Source organism: Quercus lobata, chromosome 2 (assembly GCF_001633185.2).
Source record: "Quercus lobata isolate SW786 chromosome 2, ValleyOak3.0 Primary Assembly, whole genome shotgun sequence".
NCBI lineage: Eukaryota > Viridiplantae > Streptophyta > Magnoliopsida > Fagales > Fagaceae > Quercus > Quercus lobata.
In genome coordinates this window covers 6,615,227-6,641,832 of record NC_044905.1, presented here as the reverse complement: position 1 = coordinate 6,641,832, position 26,606 = coordinate 6,615,227, and the positions used below count along the sequence as shown (strand labels likewise).

Genomic DNA, 26,606 nt, shown 5'->3' with positions numbered 1-26,606 from the left:
TCAGTTGGCGCCGTCTGTGGGAAAGAATAACGTTTGAAATCCATTGTTGGATTCTGCGATTTCTTTCTTGGACATAAGGGCTGAAATGGTCCGGACAAGATCAAGGGCTACCAGTCCAGGCCCTCAAGAAAGCAGAGGCGACCGTCAATCGGTGCCTACCGTACAACTGCCTTCCGTCCAACACGTGCAATCCATGGCTGCTACTATGGCAGAATTGACCCGCCAGAACCAGGAGTTGGTTAGAGAACTTAACATGAGGAGGCAGCATCGCGATGAGAATGTTGGAAGACAGGCCCAGAGCCAAGATGAGAGGAATGTCGAGTTTGAAAATCAGTCAAGGGGTACCCCTTCAAGGAGGATGCCTCACTTGGAAAGGGAGATGGACCAAATGAGAAGAACTATGGATGAGATGAAGGAAAATATGAAGAGGACCAACCCTGTAGAGGACTTGGTTCACAGGACTGACTCCCCTTTTGTGCCTCCTATCAATGCTCACCCTTTGCCACCGAAGTTCAAGATGCCTTCCTTGGATTCATATGATGGGACGTGAGATCCATTTGACCACATTGCCACATTCAAAACTACTATGCATCTTTAAGGGGTTCCGGATGAGATAATGTGCAGAGCTTTCCCCACTACCCTTAAAGGACCCGCATGAGTGTGGTTCAGCAAAATACCTCCAAGCACGGTAACGTCCTTCGAAGAATTAAGCAAATTGTTTGTTAACAACTTCATCGGAGGACAGAGGCACAAGCATTCCTCGTCTAGTTTACTGACCATAGAACAAAGGGAGAACGAAAGTTTGCGGTCGTTCATTACGCGGTTCAATAAGGAAGCTTTAGCAGTGGACGAGATGGATGACAAGCTCCTCCTGGCGGCTTTCCACAACGGGGTTCACTCTGACTTGTTCATCCACAAGCTATATGAGCAAGAGCCTCAGACCATGGCCGAACTCGTCCACTCAGCCCAAAATTTCATGAATGCGGAGGATGCTATCATAACCAAGAAGAGGAAGAGAATTGAGAAAATGGAAGCTAACCCCACTCGCCACTCAGAACAAGGTCCTCGTCTTAAGAAAGGACGAACAGAAGACAAAAAGGATCGTGACAGGAAGGTAGGCCCCTCAGCACGAAGTCAGCAGTATACGCCATTGAACATGCCACTTGATCAAGTCTTAATGCAAGTCAAGGACGATCCTTCCTTGAAGTGGCCAGAAAAAATGAAGGGAGATCCAAATAAGCGCAATAGAAACAAGTATTGTCGCTTCCATAGAGACCATGGGCATGATACGGACGAATGTTTTGATCTAAAGCAGCAGATTGAGAATCTTATAAGACAGGGGAAGCTAAGAAGTTTCCTAGGACGAGACCACAAGGATGAAAAACTCAAGGGAAAAGCTGAAGAGTCATCACGGCCACCTCTCGGAGAAATCAGAGTTATTGTCGGAGGGAGCTCTGCAGTTCAGTCGTCCAGGTCCAGGAAAACATACCTGAAGGTGGTGCAGAGCGTCCAACTCTCTGGACGACCACCTAGAGATAGGGATACGGACGAACAGGCAATCACATTCACCGAAGAAGAAGCTGAAAGAATCCACCATCCTCATGACGATGCTATTGTCATTACCTTACTCATCGCTGACTACACAACCAGAAGGGTACTCGTTGATAATGGAAGTTCGGCAGATATCCTGTATCTTCCAGCTTTTCAGCAGATGAAGTTAGGACGAGACCGTCTTTGTCTGGTGAATTCTCCGTTAGTAGGTTTTGGTGGAGCGAAGGTGCAGCCGGTGGGTACTGTTACATTACCAGTGGTAGTTGGGGCATATCCACAGCAAGTCACCAAGGACGTGAGTTTCCTGGTAGTAGACTGTTCGTCCTCCTATAATGCCATAATTGGGAGGCCAACTTTGAATAGTTGGAAGGCAGTTACGTCCACCTATCAGTCAAGTTCCCAACGGACTATGGAGTAGGACAAGTGCAAGGAGATCAACTGGCAGCGAGAGAGTGTTACTTGGCTATGTTGGCCACAGACGAGCAAGTGCAGACCATGACTATTGAAGAAAAAAGGGTCGTGGTAGAACCAATTGAAGTGTTGAAAGATGTTCCCTTAGACGAAAGAAACCCTGAGAGATGTACCAGGGTGGGGGCAGATCTAGAAGGAGGAATTAAGGAAAACCTTGTCCAGTTTTTGAGGAAGAACATAGATGTGTTTGCTTGGAATCATGAGGATATGCCTAGAATAGATCCTAAAGTCATCACCCATCGCCTGAACGTATGTCCATCCTCGAAGCCAATACGACAAAAGAAAAGGATGTTTGCTCCTGAGAGAGAAAATGCTATTAAAGACGAGGTTCAAAAATTGATGGCAGCGAAGTTTATCCGAGAGGTGTACTATCCAGATTGGTTGGCCAACGTAGTGATGATGAAAAAGGCGAACGGCAAGTGAAGGATGTGTGTGGATTTTACTGATTTGAACAAGGCTTGCCTAAAAGATAGCTATCCATTACCACGCATTGATCAGCTGGTGGACTCAACCGCGGGCCATAAACTGCTTAGTTTTATGGACGCTTTCTCAGGATACAACCAGATACGGATGGACGAGGTTGACCAAGAGAAGACCTCATTTGTTACTAGCCAGGGCTTGTTCTGTTATGAAGTAATGCCCTTCGGCTTGAAAAATGCTGGAGCAACGTATCAACGACTGGTCAATCACATGTTCCGTCCTCAGATTGGGCGAAATGTCGAAGTGTATGTGGATGATATGTTAGTGAAAAGTTTGGAAGAGTGTAAACATCTAGACGACTTACAAGAAACCTTCAACACACTTAAGCGATACAGTATGAAGTTGAACCCCAGCAAATGTGCTTTCGGAGTAGCATCGAGAAAATTTCTTGGATTCATGGTCTCACACAGGGGGATCGAGGCAAACCCGGAAAAGATCAAGGCAATCCTAGAAATGAAGCCCCCGCAGAATATTAAAGAAGTTCAATCCCTCACTGGGCGAGTGGCCGCCCTCAACAGGTTTGTCTCCAAAGCTACTGACAAGTGTTTGCCATTTTTCAAGGTTCTAAAGAAAGCATTCGAATGGATGGACGAGTGCCAAAGAGCCTTCCAAGATTTGAAGACATATCTTGTCACGCCCCTGTTGCTAAGTCCGTCCATGGTAAGAGAGGAACTGTTTTTATACCTGGCGGTGACCCCACATTCTGTGAGCTCAGCACTGATAAGAGAGGAAGCAAAAATGCAAAAGCCAGTGTACTACACCAGTAGGGCATTGAGGGGGGCGGAAGGTCGATATCCGCTAATAGAAAAGCTGGCCTTCGTGCTCATCACGGCTTCCAGGAAGTTAAGACACTACTTCCAAGCCCATGTAATCAATGTTATGACAGATCACCCACTTAAGAAAGCTATGAACAAGTTGGAAGCCGCAGGACGTCTGATCCAATGGGCAGTCGAACTCAGCGAGTTTGATATCCGGTACCAACCAAGACATGCTATTAAGGCTCAAGCCCTGGCAGATTTTATTGCGGAGTTCACACCAAGATGCGATGATGAAGTGCAGGAGGATAAAAGGTGGGTGGTCCATGTAGATGGCTCGTCCACACAGAATGCAGGAGGAGTAGGGGTGGTTTTGCAATCCCCTGAAGGAGACAAGTTGAAGCATAGAGTCCATCTACAATATCGACCAACTAACAATGAGGTGGAGTATGAAGCTCTGCTTAAAGGGCTAGAATTGGCTAAGTCTGTAGAAGCGGAGTCAGTTCTCGTCCTGGGAGACTCTTCGTTGGTAATGGGCCAAATAAATGGGACATATGAGACGAAAGAAGAACGAATGAAAAAGTACTTGGAGAAGGTATTACAGCTCGTGAAAAAATTCAAGAAAGCTAACTTCATTCAAATCCCGAGGGAAGAGAATGCGGAAGCAGATACCTTAGCGAAGGAAGCCTCAGCAACCAGAACAACCGATGAGTATGATGAAATTCAGTACGTCCCGAGTGTAGATTTCCCGGAAGTGCAGCAAATAGGGAATGAAGAAAATTGGATGACCCCAATCGTCTTTTATCTGAAGGACGGGAGACTTCCAGAAACAAGAGACGAAGCTAAAAAGCTCAGGATAAAAGCTGCCAGGTACGTCCTTATGGACGAAGTTCTTTATAAGAGGGGCTTTTCTCAACCTTATCTTAGGTGTCTGGCCCCAGAGGAGGCGAACTATGTGCTGAGGGAAGTTCATGAAGGAGCTTGTGGAAACCATTCGGGAGCCAGAACACTCATCCACAAGGTCGTCCATGCAGGGTACTATTGGCCAACTGTCCAAGCGGATTCAAAAGCTTATGTCAAGGCATGTGACAAATGCCAACGATTCAGCAATATCACCAGGCAACCATCAGAGTATCTCACCCCAATGATGGCCCCGTGGCCTTTTGCTCAATGGGGCCTAGACATCCTAGGTCCTTTTCCACTTGGTACTAGACAAATGAAATTTTTGGTGGTAGGGATTGACTACTTCACGAAGTGGGTGGAAGCAGAACCCTTGGCAAGCATTACCCAGCAGAATGTAAAGAACTTCGTCTGGAAAAATATACTATGCAGGTTTGGAGTCCCCAAGGTACTAATATCCGATAATGGGTGGCAATTTGACAATAACCTTTTTAGGGACTTTTGTCAACACTTCGGAATCCACAATCACTACTCCTCTCCCGCCCATCCACAAGCAAACGGTCAGGCTGAGGTTACAAACCGATCCTTACTGAAAATCATCAAGACTCGTCTTGAGGGGGCAAAGGGAATATGGCCAGATGAGTTACCTGGTGTCCTATGGGCATACAAGACGACGGTGAGGACCCCTACAGGGGAAACCCCTTTTAACCTAGCCTATGGGAGCGAACCAGTTATACCTGCGGAAGTGCACATGGCCACTTATAGGGTGATATCATATCACGACAAGGATAATGAGGAGCAACTCCGTCTGAACCTCGATCTTATAGACGAAGTGAGGTCAGAAGCAGAGCACAAAGCAGCGAAGTACAAGAACCTCATGGCTAGGCAATATGATGCAATGGTGAAACCAAGGCGCTTCAACATAGGAGATCTCGTCCTGAGAAAGGTCTCCTTGGCAACCAAAAATCCAGCTTATGGGAAATTAAGCCCCAATTGGGAGGGACCCTATAGAGTCATCAACTTTAAAAGACAAGGATCCTATTATTTGGAGGCCCTGGACGGGAGAAAGCTAGAACATCCTTGGAACGTGGAGCACCTGAGGAAGTACTACCAGTAAGAATGAGCCAGAACGAGTATCACTGTGGACGAGCTTGGAGCTTGCTACTCTTTATATTCTACTTATGTTTAGTTATATGTTTGATATTGTTGCTTTGCTATTTATGTTGTGGTTTTTTAATATAATTCTGGACGAAGCTATGAAGTTAACTAAATAAAAGGCACAAGCATGTATGTGCCCTATCTGTAAACGATATGTGTAATGTACAAAATGTTTTGTGTGAAATTCGAACTCCATGCTACTCTCGTTCAAAGCTAACCTACAAGGTGGCTAGGAACGAAATATTTTAACTGTCAATGAGACGGATAAATTCTCTGGACGCGGAGATGTAACGTCTAAAGCTTTCCTGAAGGTAAAGCAAGATCAAGGCACCCTATCCTAATCAAAGGATGAGGTAGAGCCTATAATAAGCCCAGAATATTCGTCCATGAGGGTAAAGCAAAGATGAGGTAACCTTGTCTTGATCAAAGGACGAGGGAGAACCCAACTTGGCAAACTCGTCTATACAAGGCAAAATGTGCGTCCAAGCCTTAAAACAATTAGGACAAAGGACGAGGCATAATGCACATCCAGACCCTAAACAGTAAGGCCCATAGACGAGGTTTTTAGACAGTCCCGTACATGGATGAGCAAGGTCCGTAAATCTGTGGACGATTAGGGTGCAGAAGAAATTCTAGTCTAAGGATGAGAAATAACCATTGAAGTTTTAATAGATGGTTTAAACACACCAAACATGGACGAGTAAAGTATGAAACCATGCATACAAAATGAAAAATCTCGTCCATACATAAAAGAAATAAAATCCACCAACTGTTTGAAGGGCGGACAACCAACGTCCAAACACCCTTGTGAAGAACTAGTTTCAATACCTCGTCCTAAAAACTATTGGACGAGTTTAGTGTACTTGAATTACATCAAAAGATCCCAAAACAAAGGATCAGACAAAAAAACTTATTCTTAAGCAGGTGGGGCAGTGAGTGGCTGGGTGGAGGCATCGTCTTCAATATTCACGTCCTCAAAGCTGGTTTGGAGAAGAGAGCTGGTAGCAGCGTTCAAATTAAGTTTGATAGAGCTGAAGTCCACCTCAGGGAAGTTTTCAACAGCGTCCATCCTGAAATCTTCAAAACCCGCTACATAGTTGTGGTCCAGTAAGTCTGTGAATTCCTTGGACGCTTTGAACTCCGCAATGGCATCGTCCTTAGCCTTGGAGAGGGAAGTACTCAGCTCGTCATTCTTCGCTTTAAGGTGGTCAAGACGAGAATCTTTCTCCACCACAGCGGCCTTCAACTCTGTGATCAAATTTAGCTGCTCCGCTTCCTTCTCCTTAGCTTCAGTAACAACCCTAGCCCATTTCTTACTCTCGTCCCTCACGCTTTTTAGGGTCGTCTCTAGCAAAATTCTCGTCTTGTCCAACTCAGTGGCTTGCCTAGACGCTGCGATGAACTTGGACATGGCCTACAAAAGAAAATTGCTTGGTTAAGACGCCCAAAAGATAGTGAAATAATAAAGGCAAGATGAAAGGAAATTTACCTTAAAAAGATCATGAACACCAGAATGTTCAAAATCTTTTAAAGACATATCATAACAAGCATGTATATCCTCGTCCTTCACAGCTTCTTGAAAACGTTGCCAAGCCAAATCTTCGTTTTCAACTATGTTCGAAGATACCCTCGGCGGGGGCTGAGACAAGACAGACGTAGTCGTCCTAGGAGGGGTCTTGGACGAGGTCATCTCCACAGGTAGAGATACGTCCACATCAATCGTTTGGACAGAGAGACTGGGCTGAGGCAGGATAGGCTTGGCCACCTTAGATGATGACTGTTTCACCCTTTTGTCACGACGACTGGGAAGGCTACCTAAGTCTAAATTCCTAGGTAGGGACTTCCTTTTGTCTCCACAAGACGGACGAGTCTGAGGTACAGTGTTAGGACGAGCGTCTCCAGCCTCAGGACAATCCCCCTCGCCAGTAACCTCTTTTCCCTTGTTAACTTTCATTGTTGCCATTCCTAAATAAAAAAAGGGGTTTTGTTTTAGAGCTAACATAAAAAGATAGGGTAAAAGACGTCCTGAGATAGAGGCCTTACTTCTCCTTACTGTTATCTCGTGCGCGAGTGCTTCGTCAGAAGGATTGGGACCAAATCCCCACTTGGCAAGTTGTCTAAGTGTCACTAGGGAGTGGAAACTCCTATCTGCGTATAGACGAGCTCTGTGGACGCGATCACGATGAAACTTGCTAAGGGAAGGACGCCCAACAGCTGTAAAGAAGTGAGTTAGAATACAAAAAATAATAATAAAAAAAAAAAAAAAAAAAAAAAAAAAAAAAAAAAAACTTACCTTGAGGACGAAGGTTCCCTAGGTCCCCAGTATAACAACCAAAAGTGTCCCGTCCAATGTCTGAAGGGTTTCCAGCCCAATTCCCGGAGACGAAGAAAAACTCCGTCTTCCACTTTCTGTCAGACGAGGGTAGGGACCTAATCATTCTACAATCTTTGCCCCTGGCAGTAAACTGGTAAAAGCCAAGGGATTGATGAATTTCGGAGGGTTTATAACAATAGAGGAACTCGTCCACTGTAAGAGGACGGTCCCCCCCAAACACCTCTCTCCATAGGACTTGCATAGAGATGACCAATCTCCATGCGTTGGGATTAAACTGGCATACCCCCAAACCTAACCTAACTAGTAATTCCCTAATGAAAGCGTTTAAAGGAAATCTCAAACCCCCCAAAAGATAGGCCTCGTAGACGCCTATCCCAAAACGAGGATCACAACACCATTCTCCACGGACGGGCAACCTGGGGTTGAGCTCGTCTGGGATCTGGTACCATGCCCTCAGATTATCTAACCTTTGTTCGTCTGTTTTAGAAGGTATGTCTATTGCACAGCTATATACGGTAACCTCCTCCTCGTCCAAAGGAATAGACGGAGGGACGGACGAGGAAACCCTGGACGAGGTACCTGCCTGGGACCCTGAGGCCTTCCTAATTTCTTGTTGTATAGCCTCTAAGGGAAACCCAGGGACGCCGGAAACATATTCCTCGTCCGTAGAGTTCCCCCCATCACTACTACTAGAACCACTAGAACTAGTATTGGACTCGGATTGGTACTCGTCTATGGCCTTTTCTAGACTATCGCTAGACGACATTTTTTTAGAAAAGATCAAAAAAACCTAAAAGACAAGAGAAGAGGGAATACCTGGCTCTAAGACGAAGGAAGGCTACGGACGCGAGAAAATTCCTAGACGAGGCTCTAGACGAGGAATGTCAAAGAACGAAAATCTTAGAAATGCAGAGGGCAACGGAGGAATTCCTCTATTTATAGGAAATTGACCTGGGCATACAAAACGACACAACCAATCAGGAAGCGCCATGTGGCATTCATCTCGAAAAATGAACCGATGAGACTTGTCACCAATGAGAATGTGACACGTGGCATCTCGACGTATGGGCTTTCTAGGTACAACGCTTGGTTGTTCACCTCCTTAGACGACCCATATGAACGAGGGGGCAACTGATGTGTAACGAAAATTCGCTAAGTCATCTCCCGTCCATATGCGTCGTCCAAATAATAGACATGAGGTATATCTTTGCCAACTCGTCCGTCTGTCCTTAAGGACAGACGAGCTCACTATCGTCCGTCTGTCCTTGAGGATAGACGGGCTTTCTACCGTTCGTCCGTCCATAAAGGACGGACGAGCTTGCTACCATCCCCTCGTTCATAAAGGGCAAGGGAGGTTACTACGTCTCCGCCGAGCAGAAGAACGTACCGTCACCATACAAGCCCAACCATTGTGAAATACAAACTCCTACGTCAGTTACGAAAGTTACTTTCGAGTCTGTTGGATTCCTCAACTGTGGGAACGGTTACCAAACAAGTAACCGCTTCCCGCATACTATATAAGCACACGCCAATGAAAGAGTAAGGCATTCTGTTTTTGAGAAACTGAGTTTACATTTCTTAGTGAGAGACTAACTTCACCATCGGAGGGTTCTTCGCCGGCTTCCACCAGTCTCCTCTAAGTTTTTTACTTGTTTTCTCAGGATCCAGTCACAAGTTTATCAAAGCCCGGCATTTTCAGTCCACTGATATCCCAGAGTTCATCAGTAACAATAACATGTCAACTTTTAAGTGATGGATCATATTTTAATTATAAAAAAATTACATATGACCACCAACTTACAATCTGAGTTGTCAGAAAAGTTTTAACAAATTAGACTTATTCTAATTCCCAAACAACTCAAATCCTTTTCACCAGAACCTCAACCACGGCCTCCATTGCAATACCAACAACCAAGCCATAATTGTTGCAAATCATCTTGAAATGAAAATCTCACTCTAGTCTCTAGAAGGGCAACAAATATTGACAAATCTCAAATGTATCAAGAAGAAAATTCTATTTAGGTGTTGACTCCAAGTCTTAAATGTGTCTAGAAGAAAATTGCTTTGCTTATTCTATTTATTTATTTATTTTTACCAGCTATTTGTAAAGATCCAGTTAGACTCTTTCAATTATACATGCCTATGGAATCTGTTAGGACATATGTGATTCACTTGTTAAAAACATATGCCACTATTTTATGTAATTGGCTAATCCTTTTACAAAACGCACTTTACTTATAATTGGGTAAATCTAGGATGTGTTTAATACTTTAAGAAATTGCGTTTTAAGATCAAGTGTTAAAGCCATGCAAGTCTGTCCAAGAAACAAGCTGAAGAAGTGTTGTTCATTAAAACTCAACAGCTAGCTATCTATCGAGACTTGTAGAGCTGTTCAACCTCGTGACTCAACAATAGCTCAACAAATAGGGTATTTGTCGAGGTTTATGAAAAACTGAATTTCAGTTCTGTTTTGACTCTAATTTGTGATTATATGTTTGGGCCTTCTTTTCTCACAAACCTAGACATATAAAAGGATTATTTTAAAGGCCATCAAAATGTACACAAGTTGCACAAGTGTTGAGCAAAGTTTGTTTAAGCAAATTGTGACCAGAGACACAGTTTTGCGTTAGCTCATCATTCTTGTGAAGAAGTTGCTGTGTTTGTACACCATAGGTTTTTGTGACCAAGCATCTTCTTGATCTTCATCGTTGGGATGAACTAAAAAACTTTACAGCCAACATCATTCTCTAGTTGGTGATTGAAGTTGCATACAGGGATTCGCGCAATTAGTTAGTCATGTACTAGGAGTCGTGCATCAAAAGGAGAAATTGTCACTACAGAACAAGTCCAATTGGGTATTGCGGTAAGGGTTCAACTATAAGTTAGTATAAGGTACTGAGATTCCTTTACTTATAACCGCTTGTTATGATAATAATGGAATTTCGGGAGTGGTGACCTTAAAATCACCAGGTGGAGTTTTTACCGTATTGGTTTTCCCATTCGTAAATAAATCACCATGTTAAATTTATTTTCCACTGCATACTTAGTATATTGGTGATTTGTTTGTACTACCACGCGTTTGCATGTTAATTAACTTAATTAATTCACTTGACTAAATTAATTGGTTATTTATCACATTGGGTAAATTTGTTTTTGGCTTATCAAGTGTTATCAGAGTAGGCACACACTAATTAGGTTTTAATCTTTATTGTGTTGATCCATTGACCCCTGTTTGTCATGGATAGAGGACAGTCTTTAATCATACTTCCTTTATTTGATGGCATTAACTATGCATACTAGAAAGTACGCATGAGAGCTTTCTTGTAGTTTCTAGATGATAAGATGTGGCAAGCTGTTGAGATAGGCTGGACCAAGCCAAAGGAAGCGACGACCGACTGGGATGAAGCCAAGATTCAAGGCAGTGAACTTCAATAGTAAAGCATTGAATGCTTTGTTCAGTGCAGTCACTAATGAGGAATTCAAGAAGATATCTTCCACTAAAACTGCAAAAGAAGCATGGACCATCCTCCAGACAACCTATGAATGAACTAAGGCTGTCAAGGATTCGGAGCTTTAGAGGCTCACTACAAGCTTTGAAGAGATTAAGATGAAGGAGGATGAGTCGTTCGATGAGTTCTATGCCAAGCTTAAGGACATAGTGAACTCAACTTTCAATCTTGGGGAAACCATTCTTGAACTCAAGATTATGAGAAAGGTACTCAGATATCTACTTGAGAGATTCTATGCCAAGATTACAGTGATTGAGGAATCAAAGGACATTGCCAAGATTCCTTTGACAAAGCTGGTTGGTAATCTGCAGATTTACAAGCTAGGGTTAACAAGGATTGGTAAGTCGGGCAAGAGCAAGAGCATGGCTTTGAAGGCCAAGAGCAGTGACACAAATGAGTCTTTAGAAGATGAAGATTTTAAGATGAAGTCCTACATCACTAGGAAATTCAAGAAGTTCATGAAGAATGCCAATGGGAAGGGCTTCGACAAGAACGGTAGGCAATCTAGCTCTTCTCAGTTCAAGAGTCAAGACAAAGGGAAGAAGGATGCTAAGGATGGCGGTCAGTACACTATTCCCACAGGACCTAAGTGCTTTGGGTGTCAAGGCTTCAGTTACATGAAACAGGAGTGTCTTACATATCTCAAGAGCATTGGGAAGAGCAAGGCACTAGCAGTTACTTTGAGCGACACTGAGCCTGAGGATGATTTCGACAATGAGGATGACGGAATCTTGAATGCCTTCACTGCCACTATCAATCCTACTAAGGGGATTGTTTAAGATGTGGATAAAGAAGAGGAATTGGTGGAGTCCAAGTTTGAGAAGATGGATGATTAAGATGATATCCATACAACCTATGAAAAATTATACAAGCTTTTTGAAAAACATGAGAAACTTTATAGGCTGACCACTAAGAAGCTCAGTGATGTGGAACTTGATTGTGAAGAGTTTTCCACAAAGTTTGATGAAGCTAATCAGACTATTGGAACACTGAGGTTCGAGAACAATTTCTTGGCTGAGAAGACCAAGAAGCTTGAAGCGGAGCTGTTTCAAGTCAGAGCTCAATTGGAAAGGATTTCAAGTGCAAAGCTTGATAAGATGCTCAGTCTTCAGAAATCTGCTTCTGATCGAATAGGTTTAGGATATGGTTTCTCTTCTTCTAATATTGCTTCTACTAGTACTACTGTTTTTGTTCCTCCTAGTAATAATGTTTTGAGAAAAATGATGTTAAAACTAATATAGCTAGTGATAACATAGACAAAGGTAATCTATCTTAGGAGAACCCCCTAAGTAAGATAAGAAGGAAGCTAAAAACCCTAGGGCTAAAAAGGCTAATTCTCAAAAGCCTAAATGGAAGAAACGGCATCTCTGTCATCATTGTAGAGTTGCCAGTCATACTAGACCAAATTGCTATAAGTGGTTAGCCACTTAACAGAGCAACGGCATGATCACATTTGGAAGCCAGAATCAGCTTCAATCCTCTCTTGCTCCCCTTGGAGATCTTATCAAAGCCCTTATGTTCCTCTCGAACCTTAATGGTTTCAATTCTTCCCCCTCACTGCCGGTTCAGGGGTTCACTCAAAGGAAAGGTTCTTCCAAGGCGTGGAAGGAAAAGGGCTCCAAGTGATTCTCACTTTCTTCTCTCTCCATGTGTTTCTGTTTTTGCATAACTTGTGTATTTTTCTTTTATTTTGAGTCAGTCTAGTTTTTTTTTTGCTTTGCTTTGTTTAACATGTTTTTATTTGCTTTCAGTTTTCTTTATTTTGTTTTTGATATAAAAATAAAATAAATTGAAAAAGTAAGAAAAATACAAAAACAGTGTGTGTTATGTGTACATTGGTACTTGTGTACATTGGATGACCATTGAAACAAAGTTTTCTAAACTTTGTATCTCTTGTACCTTAGATGAGCATCTCTATGCACAACTAAGCAAGTGAGTTTTGTGGCTCATGTTTGTGATGAGAAAGATTAAGTAATCTCTCGTACTTAACACTCGTATCACTCTTTTTGATGGGAAAGACTAGAAAATCCTAAGAGAAATGTATAAATAACCATCTCACCACTGTTGCCTGCCAATCATGAAATGACATTTGTGTGCTTCGGCATAGCAAAATTGGAATGTTAAATGCTTAACATAATTGGGTATTTCTTCTCTTTCTCTTATATGTCCATGCATGATTTGCTTAAAAAGCAAAAAGATCAAAATACTTTAAATATGATTGTAAGCGTGTATTCTAGGAGATGTGGAAGTTATAGGATGTACCTCAAAGGTAATAGTCCCCATCAAACAGTTATGATTGTGTGTGAGTTAAAGTGTTTACTCATATCTCAAATCGTTATAATATGTATACACTTATGCAATCTTGCGATGTTTTGCACACACAACACACAATATTCTTTACTACTCTTGATACATGTGTAGGTACAATGTGATTTGGCTATCACAAGGTTTACATGTGTTAATGTATGCTAACTAAACTATCTTGACTTGTTTTTAAAATATAAAATTGGTTAGACTTGTTTAGTGTGTGTGTGTGTGTGTGTGTGTTTTAGGATCCATGTGCTTAAAAATTGTTATTGAGAGATGTTTTTGAGAGTTTAAAATGTTGATTGGATCATTGGTTGAGTTGCATGCTTGATTGCATTCATATCTGTGTTTTTCTCTTCTTGAAAAACTGTTTTTAAGCAATCTCGACACCTCCTCGACACTTGGCTATTTGTCGAGCTCTTAAGTTGTTTCTTATCGTAATCTCGAAACTTCCTCGATAGCTAGGTGGATCGATCGAGAAAGTTCTTGGATCCTCGATAGCTTCTCGACAGCTGGTGGATCGATCAAGCTTCTTTTTTTGTGTCTTTGCCTTGTTCCTCGACACCTTCTCGATAGTTGCATCTGTTGACGTTGTTTTTCTCGACACCTTCCTCCACAGATGGCTTGACACCTCTCGACACCTCTATCTGTCAAGATTTATTAACCTTCTATATAAAGGTCCAGCACGATTCGGTTCTCATTTCTTTCGATCTTTCTCTCGATAGCTTCGTGTTCTCTCATCTCTAACCTCTCTCACTCACTCCAAATCTCTCATTTACATGCATTTTCATGTTTTGAAACCTAAGTTTTGGGGTTTTTGAAAATTTTGGGGTTTTTCAAAATTGATAAGTTATTTTTTGAAATTTTGGGATGAGTTTTTGCTTAAATAAGTTTAAAACCTCATGCATCACATCACATGCATTATAACTATATTTTCATGCATTTAGATGTGTGTTATAATATATGTTAAACTGATTGTGTGCTGGTAGGTTTGGATATAGGCTAAGCCTATGATGCAATTTTTTTTGCATATCATATGTTCATGCATTCCCCATGCATATGTACTCTCTTTTCAATATACTTGTTATATTTGAATTTCTTTGGGACTTTTCTAATTGTCTCTTTCTCTCCCTCTCTTTTCTGTTTATGTTAGTCATGTCTATGGTACCTAAGCGTAAGTCATCTTCGTCCTAGAACCCTTTGCGTTCTAGGACATCGTCTTTGTCTTCTGATCCTACTCCTTCTCATATTGGGTTCCATGATGAGGATGCCCGAAAGGACTTCTCAGATAACTTTTCTCGAAGAGGTGTTCATTCGAAACGCCAAGTCATTTTGGCGGACTTCGCTGACATTGATTTACCCAATGTCATTAACAGTTGGGGTTGGGAGTCACTGTGTGACGTCCGAGTCACTATGTGATGTCCCGATCACATGTCCATCTATGTTGATTCAGGAGTTTTACTCCAATATGCATGAATTCGATTATTTAGTACCTCTCTTTTCTACTCATGTTTGAGGTACACATATTGTTGTCACACCGCAGCTTGTTGCGGATGTGCTCCGAGTTCCAAGGTTAGAGCATCCTGACTACCTCGGATGTGAGCGTCTGAGGACTGTGTCCAAAGACGAGATGATCTCTGCTTTCTGCGAGCGCCCTTCTGAATGGGGTGATCGTCAGTTTACACCATGTAAGGCCTTTGCTAAAGGTCCTAGATTCATAAACATGGTGATGACTTTTGTTTTGCACACACTCTCTCACTATAACTCTATCACAGAGCCTCGTGCTTGATTTTTGTTGTCTCTTCTTGAGCATCTTACTATAGATTTTCCTTCACATTTCATTCTTTCTCTTATAGATGTGTATAGGGATACGACTACCCATGATAAGCTCATCTTCCCTTCGGCTATCACGCGGATTCTATGCCAATTTTCTGTTCCTTTTCCCTCTTCTGACCATTTTTCTGTCATGTGTGCCATAGACGTCGCTACTGTTAAACGTAGCGAGCCGCAATTTAGGTCACGACAGTTGGATTTAGTAGCTCCTCCCTCCCGTTCAACTTCATCTCGTTCTGCTCCATCCACATCCGCTCCCTCTTCTTCTACGAGTGATGTGTCACTCGGAGACATCATGGCACAGCTGTTGTGCATGGATGCTTGTCTTGATACACTCTCTACAAAGTTGTAAGATTGAATTTTATCAACCATCTTGTTGGCTTTATTCCGTGCCAAATTTGCTTGTATTTTAGCAATTAGTAACCCTGTATTTTGGTGGGAATTATGTAAGGGTAGTGAGTGAGAGAGTGTGAAGAAATGCTGAAAATTGTGCAAGGATGCAGAGACTCGTGGCTGACTCGCGACTGGTAAGCCACCAAAGCTGGCACATGTGCGAAGCATGCAGGGGAGCTGAAGAGTCATGCCAGCTGTTGCACTACAAGACAAAAGTCCCAGGCTAGCCAGGCTATTAGCTCGCGACTTGAACTCGTGACTCAGTCTAGTCGCGAGGCCAAGTCGCCAGACCACCTTGTTAAGGAAAAACTGACTCTTCGCATTCCTTTCTCACCCCACTATATATAGACCTTTATACCCACAAAATAAAGAGAACTTCTAGAGAAAATTTTGAGAGAGAAACCCTAGAGAAAAACAAGATTGATTCATCCATAATCTTCACATAGAGACTTTTCAAATTCCTCTTCTCTCTTCCTCTCCATTGTTACATCCTTGAGAGGAACATTACCAAAATCTTTTCTCACCATACCTATATTTGTGAGAAGGCCATTTGGTGCTTTGGGAAGCAATTAAGAAGGGACCAATTTCATATTGGTTGATGCAATGGTCAAGTAGCGAAATCCGGTAAGTTAAAGAAGAAATAGGTTCGGCGTAACCTCGTTGGAGTAGGAGCTTGGAGGGTCTTCTACTGTTCATGTATCCCAACTACATTCTTTAGTGGATTATTTACCGCTTAGAGGGTGGCAGAGAGATTTTACGCTGAGGGCTTCGGTTTCCTCTTCTATACATCGTTGTGTTGTCCTTGTGTTTGCATCTCTCTTCCCTTAATCTTTGCCATTTAATTTCTGCTATGGATGTGTTTTTATTTGGTTTAGATTATTTATCAATTATGTATTAAGCTTATGTTCATATTCCGCACATTAATTGTTTGATATTAAGCTTGAATTGGTAATTTGTTAATTGGTGGTTTAAACATTCATAGTGTTTTATACACTAATTGAACTTTCAAAAGTTGTATCAGGTGAACATTCGTGTCAGTTGTATTGCACGGCGGTAGGCGATCATGGGTGGCTTTGCTCCTGAGGCTTCTCCTCCACCACCTTCTCCAGTGGCTTCTGATTTTGAGGATGAGGATGATGATGATGGTGATGATGATGATGCTTCTAATGATGATGATGATGGAGATGATAGCTCTACCGATGAGATGTCTACTTGAAACTCTTACCCTTTGTCACTTGTGACAAAAAAGGGAAGTAGTTTTAGATTGGATATGAGAGTAGTCATTCTTAGGAGGAAAGTTAGTGTAGGATTTTTTTGTTAGGGGGAGTTTGATATTTTTGAGGGATATAGTGAGGATTACATGTATCTTTTTCTTTTCTTTATTTTTAGATACATTTATTCTTGTACATGGGTCTTGTGATCATTATTAACATACATTGTACTTATTTTCTTTATATATGCTGATGTATGTTTCTTTCACCTACCCTTGCATGTGTTGTTTCTTTTCTTTCTTTATACACATGGTTTTTATTACTTGTATGCAATCTATTATTTCTGTTTCACACAAAGATGCCTTGATGAGTCTTGTTTAAAGTGTTTCAGAAATACAGGTTGTCAAAGTCTACTTGCCATAAACTCTCTTCTTGCAAAATTTTTCAAGAGTTTATGTTAGGATAGATTTTATTGTATTCAAAAAGTGAATATGAGTTGAGTGATTTATGACTTCTCTCATATGTTCATTTGTTTGTTGTGTTTTTGTCACGGATTGCCAAAGGGGGAGATTGTTAGGACATATGCGATTCACTTGTTAGGAACTTATGTCACTATTTTATATAATTGGCTAATCCTTTGACAAAATACACTTTACTTGTAATTGGGTAGATCTAGGATGTGTTTAATACTTTAAGAAACTGTGTTTCAAGATCAAGTGTTAAAGTCATGCAAATCTGTCCAAGAAACAAGCTGAAGAAGTGTTGTTCATTAAAGCTCGATAGCTAGCTATCTATCAAGACTTGTAGAGCTGTTTAGACTTGTGGCTCAATAGCAGCTCAACAGATAGGGTATCTGTTGAGGTTTGTGAAAAACAGAATTTCAGTTCTGTTTTGACTCTAATCCGTGATTATGTGTTTGGGTCTTCTTTTCTCAAAATGCTAGACATATAAAAAGGATTATTTTAAGGGCCGTCAAAGTGTACACAAGTTGCAGAAGTGTTGAGCAAAGTTTGTTCAAGCAATTTGTGATCAAAGACATAGTTTTACCCTAGTTCATCATTCTTGTGAAGAAGTTGCTGTGTTTGTACACCGTAGGGTTTTGTGACCAAGCATCTTCTTGATCTTCATCGTTGGGATGAACTGAAGAACTTTGCAGCCAACAATCTTCTCTAGTTGGTGATTGAAGTTGCGTACTAGAATCCACACAGGTAGTTAGTCACGTACTGGAAGCCGTGCATCAAAAGGAGAAATTGTCACTATAGAACAAGTCCAATTGGGTATTAGGGTAAGGGTTCAACTGTAGGTTGGTATAAGGTATTGAGATTTCTTTACTTATAACCATTTGTTATGATAATAGTGGAATTTCGGGAGTGGTGATCTTAAAATCACCCGGTGGGTTTTTGCCGTGTTGGTTTTCCCCATTCATAAACAAATTACCGTGTCAAATTTATTTTCCGTTGCATACTTAGTTTATTGGTGATTTGTTTGTGCTACAACGTGTTTGCATGTTAATTAACTTAATTAATTCACTTGGCTAAATTAATTGGTTAATTTATCACAAGGGGTCAATTCGTTTTTGGTCTATCAAAATCTAGAAACATTTTAAGCTTTTGTTTTTTCTATTCGTTTTTGGTCTATATAAAACACATTGGTTATTACCTATGTGTAAGTTATGGATGTTAATATTTGTTACCGTTCTCATTAAAAAAAAAAATTGTTACCACTAAAAATCTTAACTCTTTTTTTTTAAATTTATTTTTTATATAAAATAAAAATTCTACTCTAACCTAACCTAAGTGTATATGTATGAGTTTTTCTTTTTGAGACTTGAAACCCTGACTTTGCTCCTTTACCCCACAAGAACTTTATACTTGTGGAGTAACCATTATGCTAAATGTGTGCGGTAGTACAATCTTAACTTTTAAGTGTTTGTAATTATCTCTGAGATCTTGTAGTTATGATCAACCTTACAATTTCTATTTTTAAATATATATATATATATATATATATATATTTTAGTTATATTTTTGGTGATTTTGATAGTTGTTATTAGTTTGTATAGCTTAAAATAAATATAAATTATGATTAATAAAATTGATTTAAATATATAGTAATTAAATTTCAAATATTGATCATATCTATAATTTATAATCTATAATATTCATATAAAGTTGATAACATTAAACTTTTAGTTAATCTCATAATATTGTGTCATGTAAGTTTTGAGATTTCATAAATTTACATGTCATTATTCTCATACATAGTATATTATATGTTCTTTAAATAGTAAAATATATATTTGCATGCGCAAACATAATTTTAATAAATGTCTATTAATAATTATTATATTTATCAAATTTCATAATATATTTTAAATTTTGTATTATATAAATTTTTCTTGTGCATTGCACGAGATACTAACAAGTGATAGCATAATTTCTCAAAAATTGTTTTGTTGTATAGTAATTAGTACGTACTATTGTGTATCCACTTCCTAATTGCATGGGTCCTTGCTTCATAGCTATCATGATCTCACAAGTTAAGCTAAAAAAACACAAGATTTTTTGGCGTCATGTGTCCGTGTATGCGTCCTCGCTTCATAGCTATCATGATCTCACAAGTTAAGCTAAAAAAACACAAGATTGTTTGGTGTCATGTGTCTGTGTATACGTCCTTGCTTCATAGCTTCATGGTCTCACAAGTTAAGCTATAAAATACAAGATGCCAAGATTGTTTGCTTGAAAGGCTCATCATGTCTCAAAAAAAAACCAAAATGTACTTTGCAGATTATGATTGTAGGAGGCAATGACACTACCACAATTACCCTAACTTGGGCAATAGCGCTACTACAACTGTCATGTGTTGAAGATTGCACAAGATGAGCTTGATGTCCAAGTGGGAAAGGAAAGAATTGTAAACGAATCAGGCCTTAGTATGCTAGTCTATTAGACCTTAGTAAGCTAGTCTATCTCCAAGCCATAGTTAAAGAGACATTATGTTTGTATCCCGCAGGTAGATTATCAGCACCACGTGCCTGCATTTATGTGGAGAAGGCCCCTGAATAGTACTGTCTTGGTTGCTACAACTGACAAAAGACTAGGGAGGGCGTCTGATGGGACAAGCATTCGAGTAGTGGCCTACATAATCAACAAATGGAGGGCTAGGATTAGCCAAAAAAGAATATATAATGTGAGGGATCCTCTAGGGATGGGGCATCGGGAAATCTATAGAGAAAACATTATAGCAATAAGAACTGAAATTGTATCCAAGTTTAAAGGAAATATACTCAAGGACCACTCTCCTCGGACCTTGCTGAGGAAGGCCTTCTTTGCACAGAGCTTGTTTTTCTTTACTTTCTTACTATCTTTAATCCACTATGCATGTTGTTTGATCCATTGAAGCCTAATCTTTAAGCCCACTCTCTACAAATTCATTTGTGTTGCGCTATTTGGGCCTGAATCCTTCTACCTTTTGGGCTTAGGATCCAAACCCTTCCCCTACAGTAGGGCAGTCAAATTCCTTAATAATTGTCTTCTGTAAGTTGCATCTTGAACATTTCAATTTGAACTTATCACATTACATATTTGATTCAAATTATAATGTCATGGAATTTGCCAATCGCAAAATATCAACATATATTATAACATTTTTTTTTTTTTTTACAAGTGAGATATATATTCATTGCATTCACAAGAATCACATGTTCTTTTGATTTAGGGCATAGTGCATCCACTTTTGTCAAAAGAATAAATTTCGAAGCACAATTTTTTTCTACAACTTGCTAAAATGACAGGCTTTAAATAGTAAAATTAAAAATGATATTAGTGATGGGTCCATATATACGTGACATCTACCACTCAAAACTTGCACTCAAAACTATACATGAAAAGTTTGTGCTCTCCTACTCTTTGTAAGGCCCTCCTTTGTTGTTTTATGATAATTTATTGTTGCTTATGTTTTCTTTCTTCCCCTAGTGGGTTAATAATTTTGTTTCCTTTCATTAAAAAGGGAAAGAAAAAAAAAAATTTGTCATATATCTTTTTTTTATAAACAAACACACACTACACACTCAGAGAAGAAATTGGCAGGTATCTAACTAGAGGCAAAACACTCTGTCATTTAAATATAAGCCACAAAAGTCTATTAGAAAGAAAAAGATATATCATAGAATAATATTTATACAGAACAAGAAGATGACTCAGAAAAGTTAGAGATTGTTTCAAACAAAAGAAAGAAAAAACAAAAATGGATGCCCACATACAGTATGGACTTCGTAAGGCTGGCGATCAGTGCAAACCCCACAATTTCTATCATCATTTGTTTCAAAGTATATATATATATATATATATATATATATATATATATATATAGTGATTAGTTACTTTGACTCGACTCTCATTGAAACCATGCCTGATTGGTAGGGACTCTTTGCACAGTGTCCAAAGGTTTAGAAAAAATTCAAAATGAAAAAACAAAAATGATTGGATCGTGTTGAAATATTTGATTTTGAGAGCTAGTAATTTGTGTCTGGTTAACTGATTTTTTTAGAGCAATTGTTAATAAATCATATAAAAAAATTTTGATATAATTTTAATAAAAAATATAAAAACATTCAACAAAATTAATTATTTTCTTATTTTCTTAAAAAATATTTTTAAAAACTAGGGGAAGAAAGAAAACATAAGCAACAATAAATTACCATAAAACAACAAAGGAGGGCCTTACAAAGAGTAGGAGAGCACAAACTTTTCATGTATAGTTTTGAGTGCAAGTTTTGAGTGGTAGATGTCACGTATATATGGACCCATCACTAATATCATTTTTAATTTTACTATTTAAAGCCTGTCATTTTAGCAAGTTGTAGAAAAAAATTGTGCTTCGAAATTTATTCTTTTGACAAAAGTGGATGCGCTATGCCCTAAATCAAAAGAACATGTGATTCTTGTGAATGCGATGAATATATATCTCGCTTGTAAAAAAAAAAAAAAAAATGTTATAATATATGTTGATATTTTGCGATTGGCAAATTCCATGACATTATAATTTGAATCAAATATGTAATGTCATAAGTTCAAATTGAAATGTTCAAGATGCAACTTACAGAAGACAATTATTAAGGAATTTGACTGCCCTACTATAGGGGAAGGGTTTGGATCCTAAGCCCAAAAGGTAGAAGGATTCAGGCCCAAATAGCGCAACACAAATGAATTTGTAGAGAGTGGGCTTAAAGATTAGGCTTCAATGGATCAAACAACATGCATAGTGGATTAAAGATAGTAAGAAAGTAAAGAAAAACAAGCTCTGTGCAAAGAAAGCCTTCCTCAGCAAGGTCCGAGGAGAGTGGTCCTTGAGTATATTTCCTTTAAACTTGGATACAATTTCAGTTCTTATTGTTATAATGTTTTCTCTATAGATTTCCCGATGCCCCATCCCTAGAGGATCCCTCACATTATATATTCTTTTTTGGCTAATCCTAGCCCTCCATTTGTTGATATTTTGTAATTTAAAATAATGCATAAAAGATGAGTTTAAAGATCAAATTGTAAATTACACCTGATTGGCTTGAAAATTGGCCTGCATGTTAAGAACATATAAAACTTGTAATCCAATAGTTGGATTTTCAAAATATGAATTCAATAATAAGTTATTGGTTGGTGTAACTTTCAATAATAAGTTATTGACCGTGCTTTTCTCTAAATCCGACCGTTTGATTGTAACCATAATTTACCGGAATTAACCTTTCATTACACTCTTCAAATCCAACAATTAGATTTCAAATCTAACAATGGCATGTGATGGACATGTGTTGTGTACTTGTATTGTTATATTCTCTCAATCTGACCATCCAATTAGTCATATTATTTTTTTTAAAGTTTTATGTTTTTAAATTTTATTTCATGGCTCATTAATAAAAAGACCAAGTGACTTCACCAAATTGCAAATTTTTTTTAAAAATAAATATAATTTTTTTTGATTTTATCTTCTTCTCCTATAATTTCTAAATTTATAAAAATATTAATTTAACTGCAATCCAAACTCTTCATCTAATCTTTTTTTTTTATTTAAATTATATTATCACATGTAATTATATGTCCTAACATTAATATGTTCTATTTTTCTAACAAGTCCAACTTAAACTCAAATTCATCATTATCATTAATATTTAAATAAAATTATCATTTTATTTTTTAAATATTAAAACCGAAACCTCTGAAAATCCCACAATTTTCCACATCATCATTTTAATTTTTAAACTAAATAGTGTGAGAGTTTTAATAAGAGTCTCTCTCTCTTTTTTCCTTAATCTTAAAGTTTTATTTTTTTATGTGAGTCTTTCTTCTACTTCTTCTTCTTTTTTCTTTTTTTTTTTAACCTAGAGTGAGTCCTTAAAAAAAAAAAAAAAAAAAAAAAAAAAAAAAAAAAAAAAAAAAAAAAAAATCTAACATGTGGTCTTTTTAAAAACTAAATAGTGAGAGAGTTCTAACAGGAGTCTCTCTCTTTTTTTCCTTCATCCTAAAGTTTTTTTTTTTTTTTTTTTTACATGAGTCTTTCTTTTTTCTTTTTCTTTGTATTAAAACCTAAAGTGAGTCCTTTTTTTATATATAAAAAAATCTAATGTGAGGTCTAATTAAAAAAATTTATAATTATTTTTTTAATCCTAATTCTAAAGTAAGTCAAAAATTTCAGTTTTATAATATAAATATATATATATATATATATATAACACGCGTGCCATGCATATTTTTCAGGTCCCGTCCATGGCTAACCTCCATGACAACCTTCTTCTTTTTTTCTTCTTTTTTTCTTTTTTAAAGTTACTATTATCAAAACTGCGTCGTTTTGGTTCTATTTAAAACTAAACACAAAAAACCCTACACATCTCTTAACCCGCTCAACCCGTCCGATCCGCCATGTGCGGGTCATTAAGTTTGACGGTTTGGGTTGGGTGGGTTAGACCCCAAAAATTGTGGATTGGATTGGGTTATGGATTGAAAAATTGCCAACCCGTAACAACCCAACCCGCCCACTTAATTAATAATTTTACATACATAAAAATATATATTAGTTGAAATTGTTAAGTATTTAAAGTTAATCAATTCACCTAATAAATTTTTACAGCTAATTAATCATCAATTCCCTAAACAGAACCAGCCTTCAAAAAATTCCTTAAACAAAATCTAAAAAGTCAATATTGAAACCCTGAACACTCTTACCTACCACCCACCCCATTTACTTCAGCCGTATATACATTATATTTATACTATTGGTATTTATACGCTCTAAGTCTCACTTTTTCTTCTCACTGCCTACACCTTCAGTTCAGCTGCTGTTTTCCCCTTTTTCTTCTTTAACCTTTTTGAAACTTATTTTATATCCTTTCAACTCTTCACCGATAGGACAAAGGTAATTGCTTAGTTGCTTTCTTGTCTTGTATTGTTTAGTTTTTGTGTCTTTCTTATTTCAGTTTCCATCATTTGAAATATATATAATATAAAAAGTGATAATAGAAACCTATTTTATATCCTTTCAACTCTTCACCGACAGCACACTTGATACTACCAATTTGCTTTCTTGTCTTGTATTGTTTAGTTTTTGTGTCTTTCTTATTTCAGTTTCCATCATTTGATTAATTTATATAATATAAAAAGTGTTAACATATCACATGCAAAGCCATTCTATTTCTGGCAGAGGCAATTCATTGTATATTCAAGTATTTATTGTTCATTGTATATTCAAGTTAATAGTTATATTGTTATATATTACATATTCTTACGGTTCATCTTATTCTTTGTCTTTGTCTAATTTTTTTAATAGGTGATGGAGGGTGAAACATCTAGTGCCCACAATGAAAAATCCAATGACAAAACCGAGTCTCCAACCACAGGTAATACCAATGCACTTCCTCCTAAGTGTCCTAAAAAGAAAAAATCTGAAGTTTGGGATCACTTTTCAATGATGGGTGATTGTGATCCTAATAACCCTAGAGCAGCATGCAATTACTATGGTAAAGACTATGGATGTCATGGGAAAAGGGTTGGGACTAGTAATTTATGGAATCATCTTTATAATCAATGCCCCACATCCCCTTATAAGGTCGTAGACAAAAAACAAAAGACACTTTGTTTTCTTAAAAAAGAAGGGCAATCTACTCTTAAAGCAGTGGGATTTAGTGAAAAAATTGCTAGGAATGCCCTAGCAAAGATGATAATTGTTGATGAGTTACCTTTTAGGCATGTAGAGAAGGAAGGCTTTAAGTTTTTTGTTGAGGTTTTGGAACCTACGTTCACTATCCCTTGTCGCACCACTGTTGCTTGTGATTGTATGAATCTTTATTATGAAGAGAAGAAAAAATTGAAAAAAGCATTTCAAAAATAACGAGTATGCCTAACCACTGACACTTGGACATCAATTCAAAATCTTAACTATATGTGTCTTACTGCTCATTGGATTGATAATGATTGGAACTTGCATAAAAGAATCTTAAATTTTTGTATTGTTCCTAATCACAAGGGTGTCACAATTGGTAAGCATATTGAGAAGTGCTTGCAAGAGTGGGGGATAGATAGGATATTTACAATCACACTTGATAATGCAAGTTCAAATGATATTGCCATACAATATTTGAAAAGAAAAACTAAGGATTGGAAGACCACCATTTTGGATAATGAGTTTTTGCATATGAGGTGTTGTGCACATATTGTTAATCTTATTGTGTGTGAGGGCTTAAAAGATCAAAATGAATCAGTTGTTAAGATTAGAAATGCAATGAGATATGTTAGGTCTTCTTCATCTAGGCTTCAAACTTTTAAGAATTGTGTAGAGCGTGAAAAAATTCCTAGTAAAAGTCTAGTATGCCTAGATCTTCCAACTAGGTGGAATTCAACCTATATGATGTTGGAGGTAGCTGTAAAGTTCCAAAATGCTTTTGAGCGGCTACAAGAGGAAGACTCACAATTTGACTCATATTTCAATGATGATGAGAATGAGGTTGGGGTTGAGGATGATAATGGGAGAGGAAAAGGGAGGGGGAGAAAGAATATTGGGCCTCCTAATGTGCTTGATTGGGGAAAGGCTAGAATCTTTGTGCAATTTCTAAAACTTTTTTATAAGGTGACTTTGCGATTTTCAGGCTCTTTATATGTCACATCTAATGCATTTTTCCATGAACTTGTGTCAGTGCAATCTAAATTGTTGACTTTAAGTAGAAGTGAGGATAATATATTAAAGAATATGGCTGCTAGCATGAGAAAGAAATATGACAAATATTGGGAGAATATTAAAAATATCAATTTTTTGTTGTACGTTGCTGTTATGCTAGACCCTCATTATAAATTGAGATATATCATGTTTTCCTTTAAACAAGTTTATGAGAAATCCAAGGCAGAAGAACTAACAGCAATGGTGGAGGCAAAATTAAAAAAATTATATGAGCACTATCTTCAAAAGGATACTAGTGCTAATATTGCAAAACCTAGTGTAAGTCAAACTTTTGAAAAGATGGATGTTGATGATGAGGAGGAAGATGATAGCAAGTCATTTGCCTTTCAATATAAGAAACACTTGGAGGAGGTAGAAAGTTTGGAGAATAAATCTGAAGTGGATAGGTTTCTGACAGAAAATTGTGAGGGTCTAGGCAACGCTGAATTTGATATTTTGGCATGGTGGAAGCTTAATAGCCATAAGTATCAGATTCTCTCTCAAA

At 38.3% G+C, this 26,606-nt stretch overlaps 2 protein-coding genes across 2 annotated transcripts; both read left to right on the top strand.

Annotated features, from left to right (window-relative positions):
* Nucleotides 1-853: 853 nt before the first annotated feature.
* Nucleotides 854-1,969, top strand: LOC115958186. The gene has a single exon (XM_031076579.1). It carries the CDS (start codon nt 854-856, stop codon nt 1,967-1,969), a length of 1,116 nt encoding a protein of 371 aa, XP_030932439.1.
* Nucleotides 1,970-24,721: 22,752 nt separating this feature from the next.
* LOC115958169 (zinc finger BED domain-containing protein RICESLEEPER 4-like) lies at nt 24,722-25,279 on the top strand. Its single transcript, XM_031076559.1, has one exon. It carries the CDS (start codon nt 24,722-24,724, stop codon nt 25,277-25,279), a length of 558 nt encoding a protein of 185 aa, XP_030932419.1.
* Nucleotides 25,280-26,606: the final 1,327 nt, after the last annotated feature.

Excerpts from the sequence above, each read along its gene's own strand:
- LOC115958186 (XM_031076579.1), top strand. The coding sequence starts at position 854 with ATGGATGACAAGCTCCTCCTGGCGGCTTTCCACAACGGGGTTCACTCT.
- LOC115958169 (XM_031076559.1), top strand. The coding sequence starts at position 24,722 with ATGGAGGGTGAAACATCTAGTGCCCACAATGAAAAATCCAATGACAAA.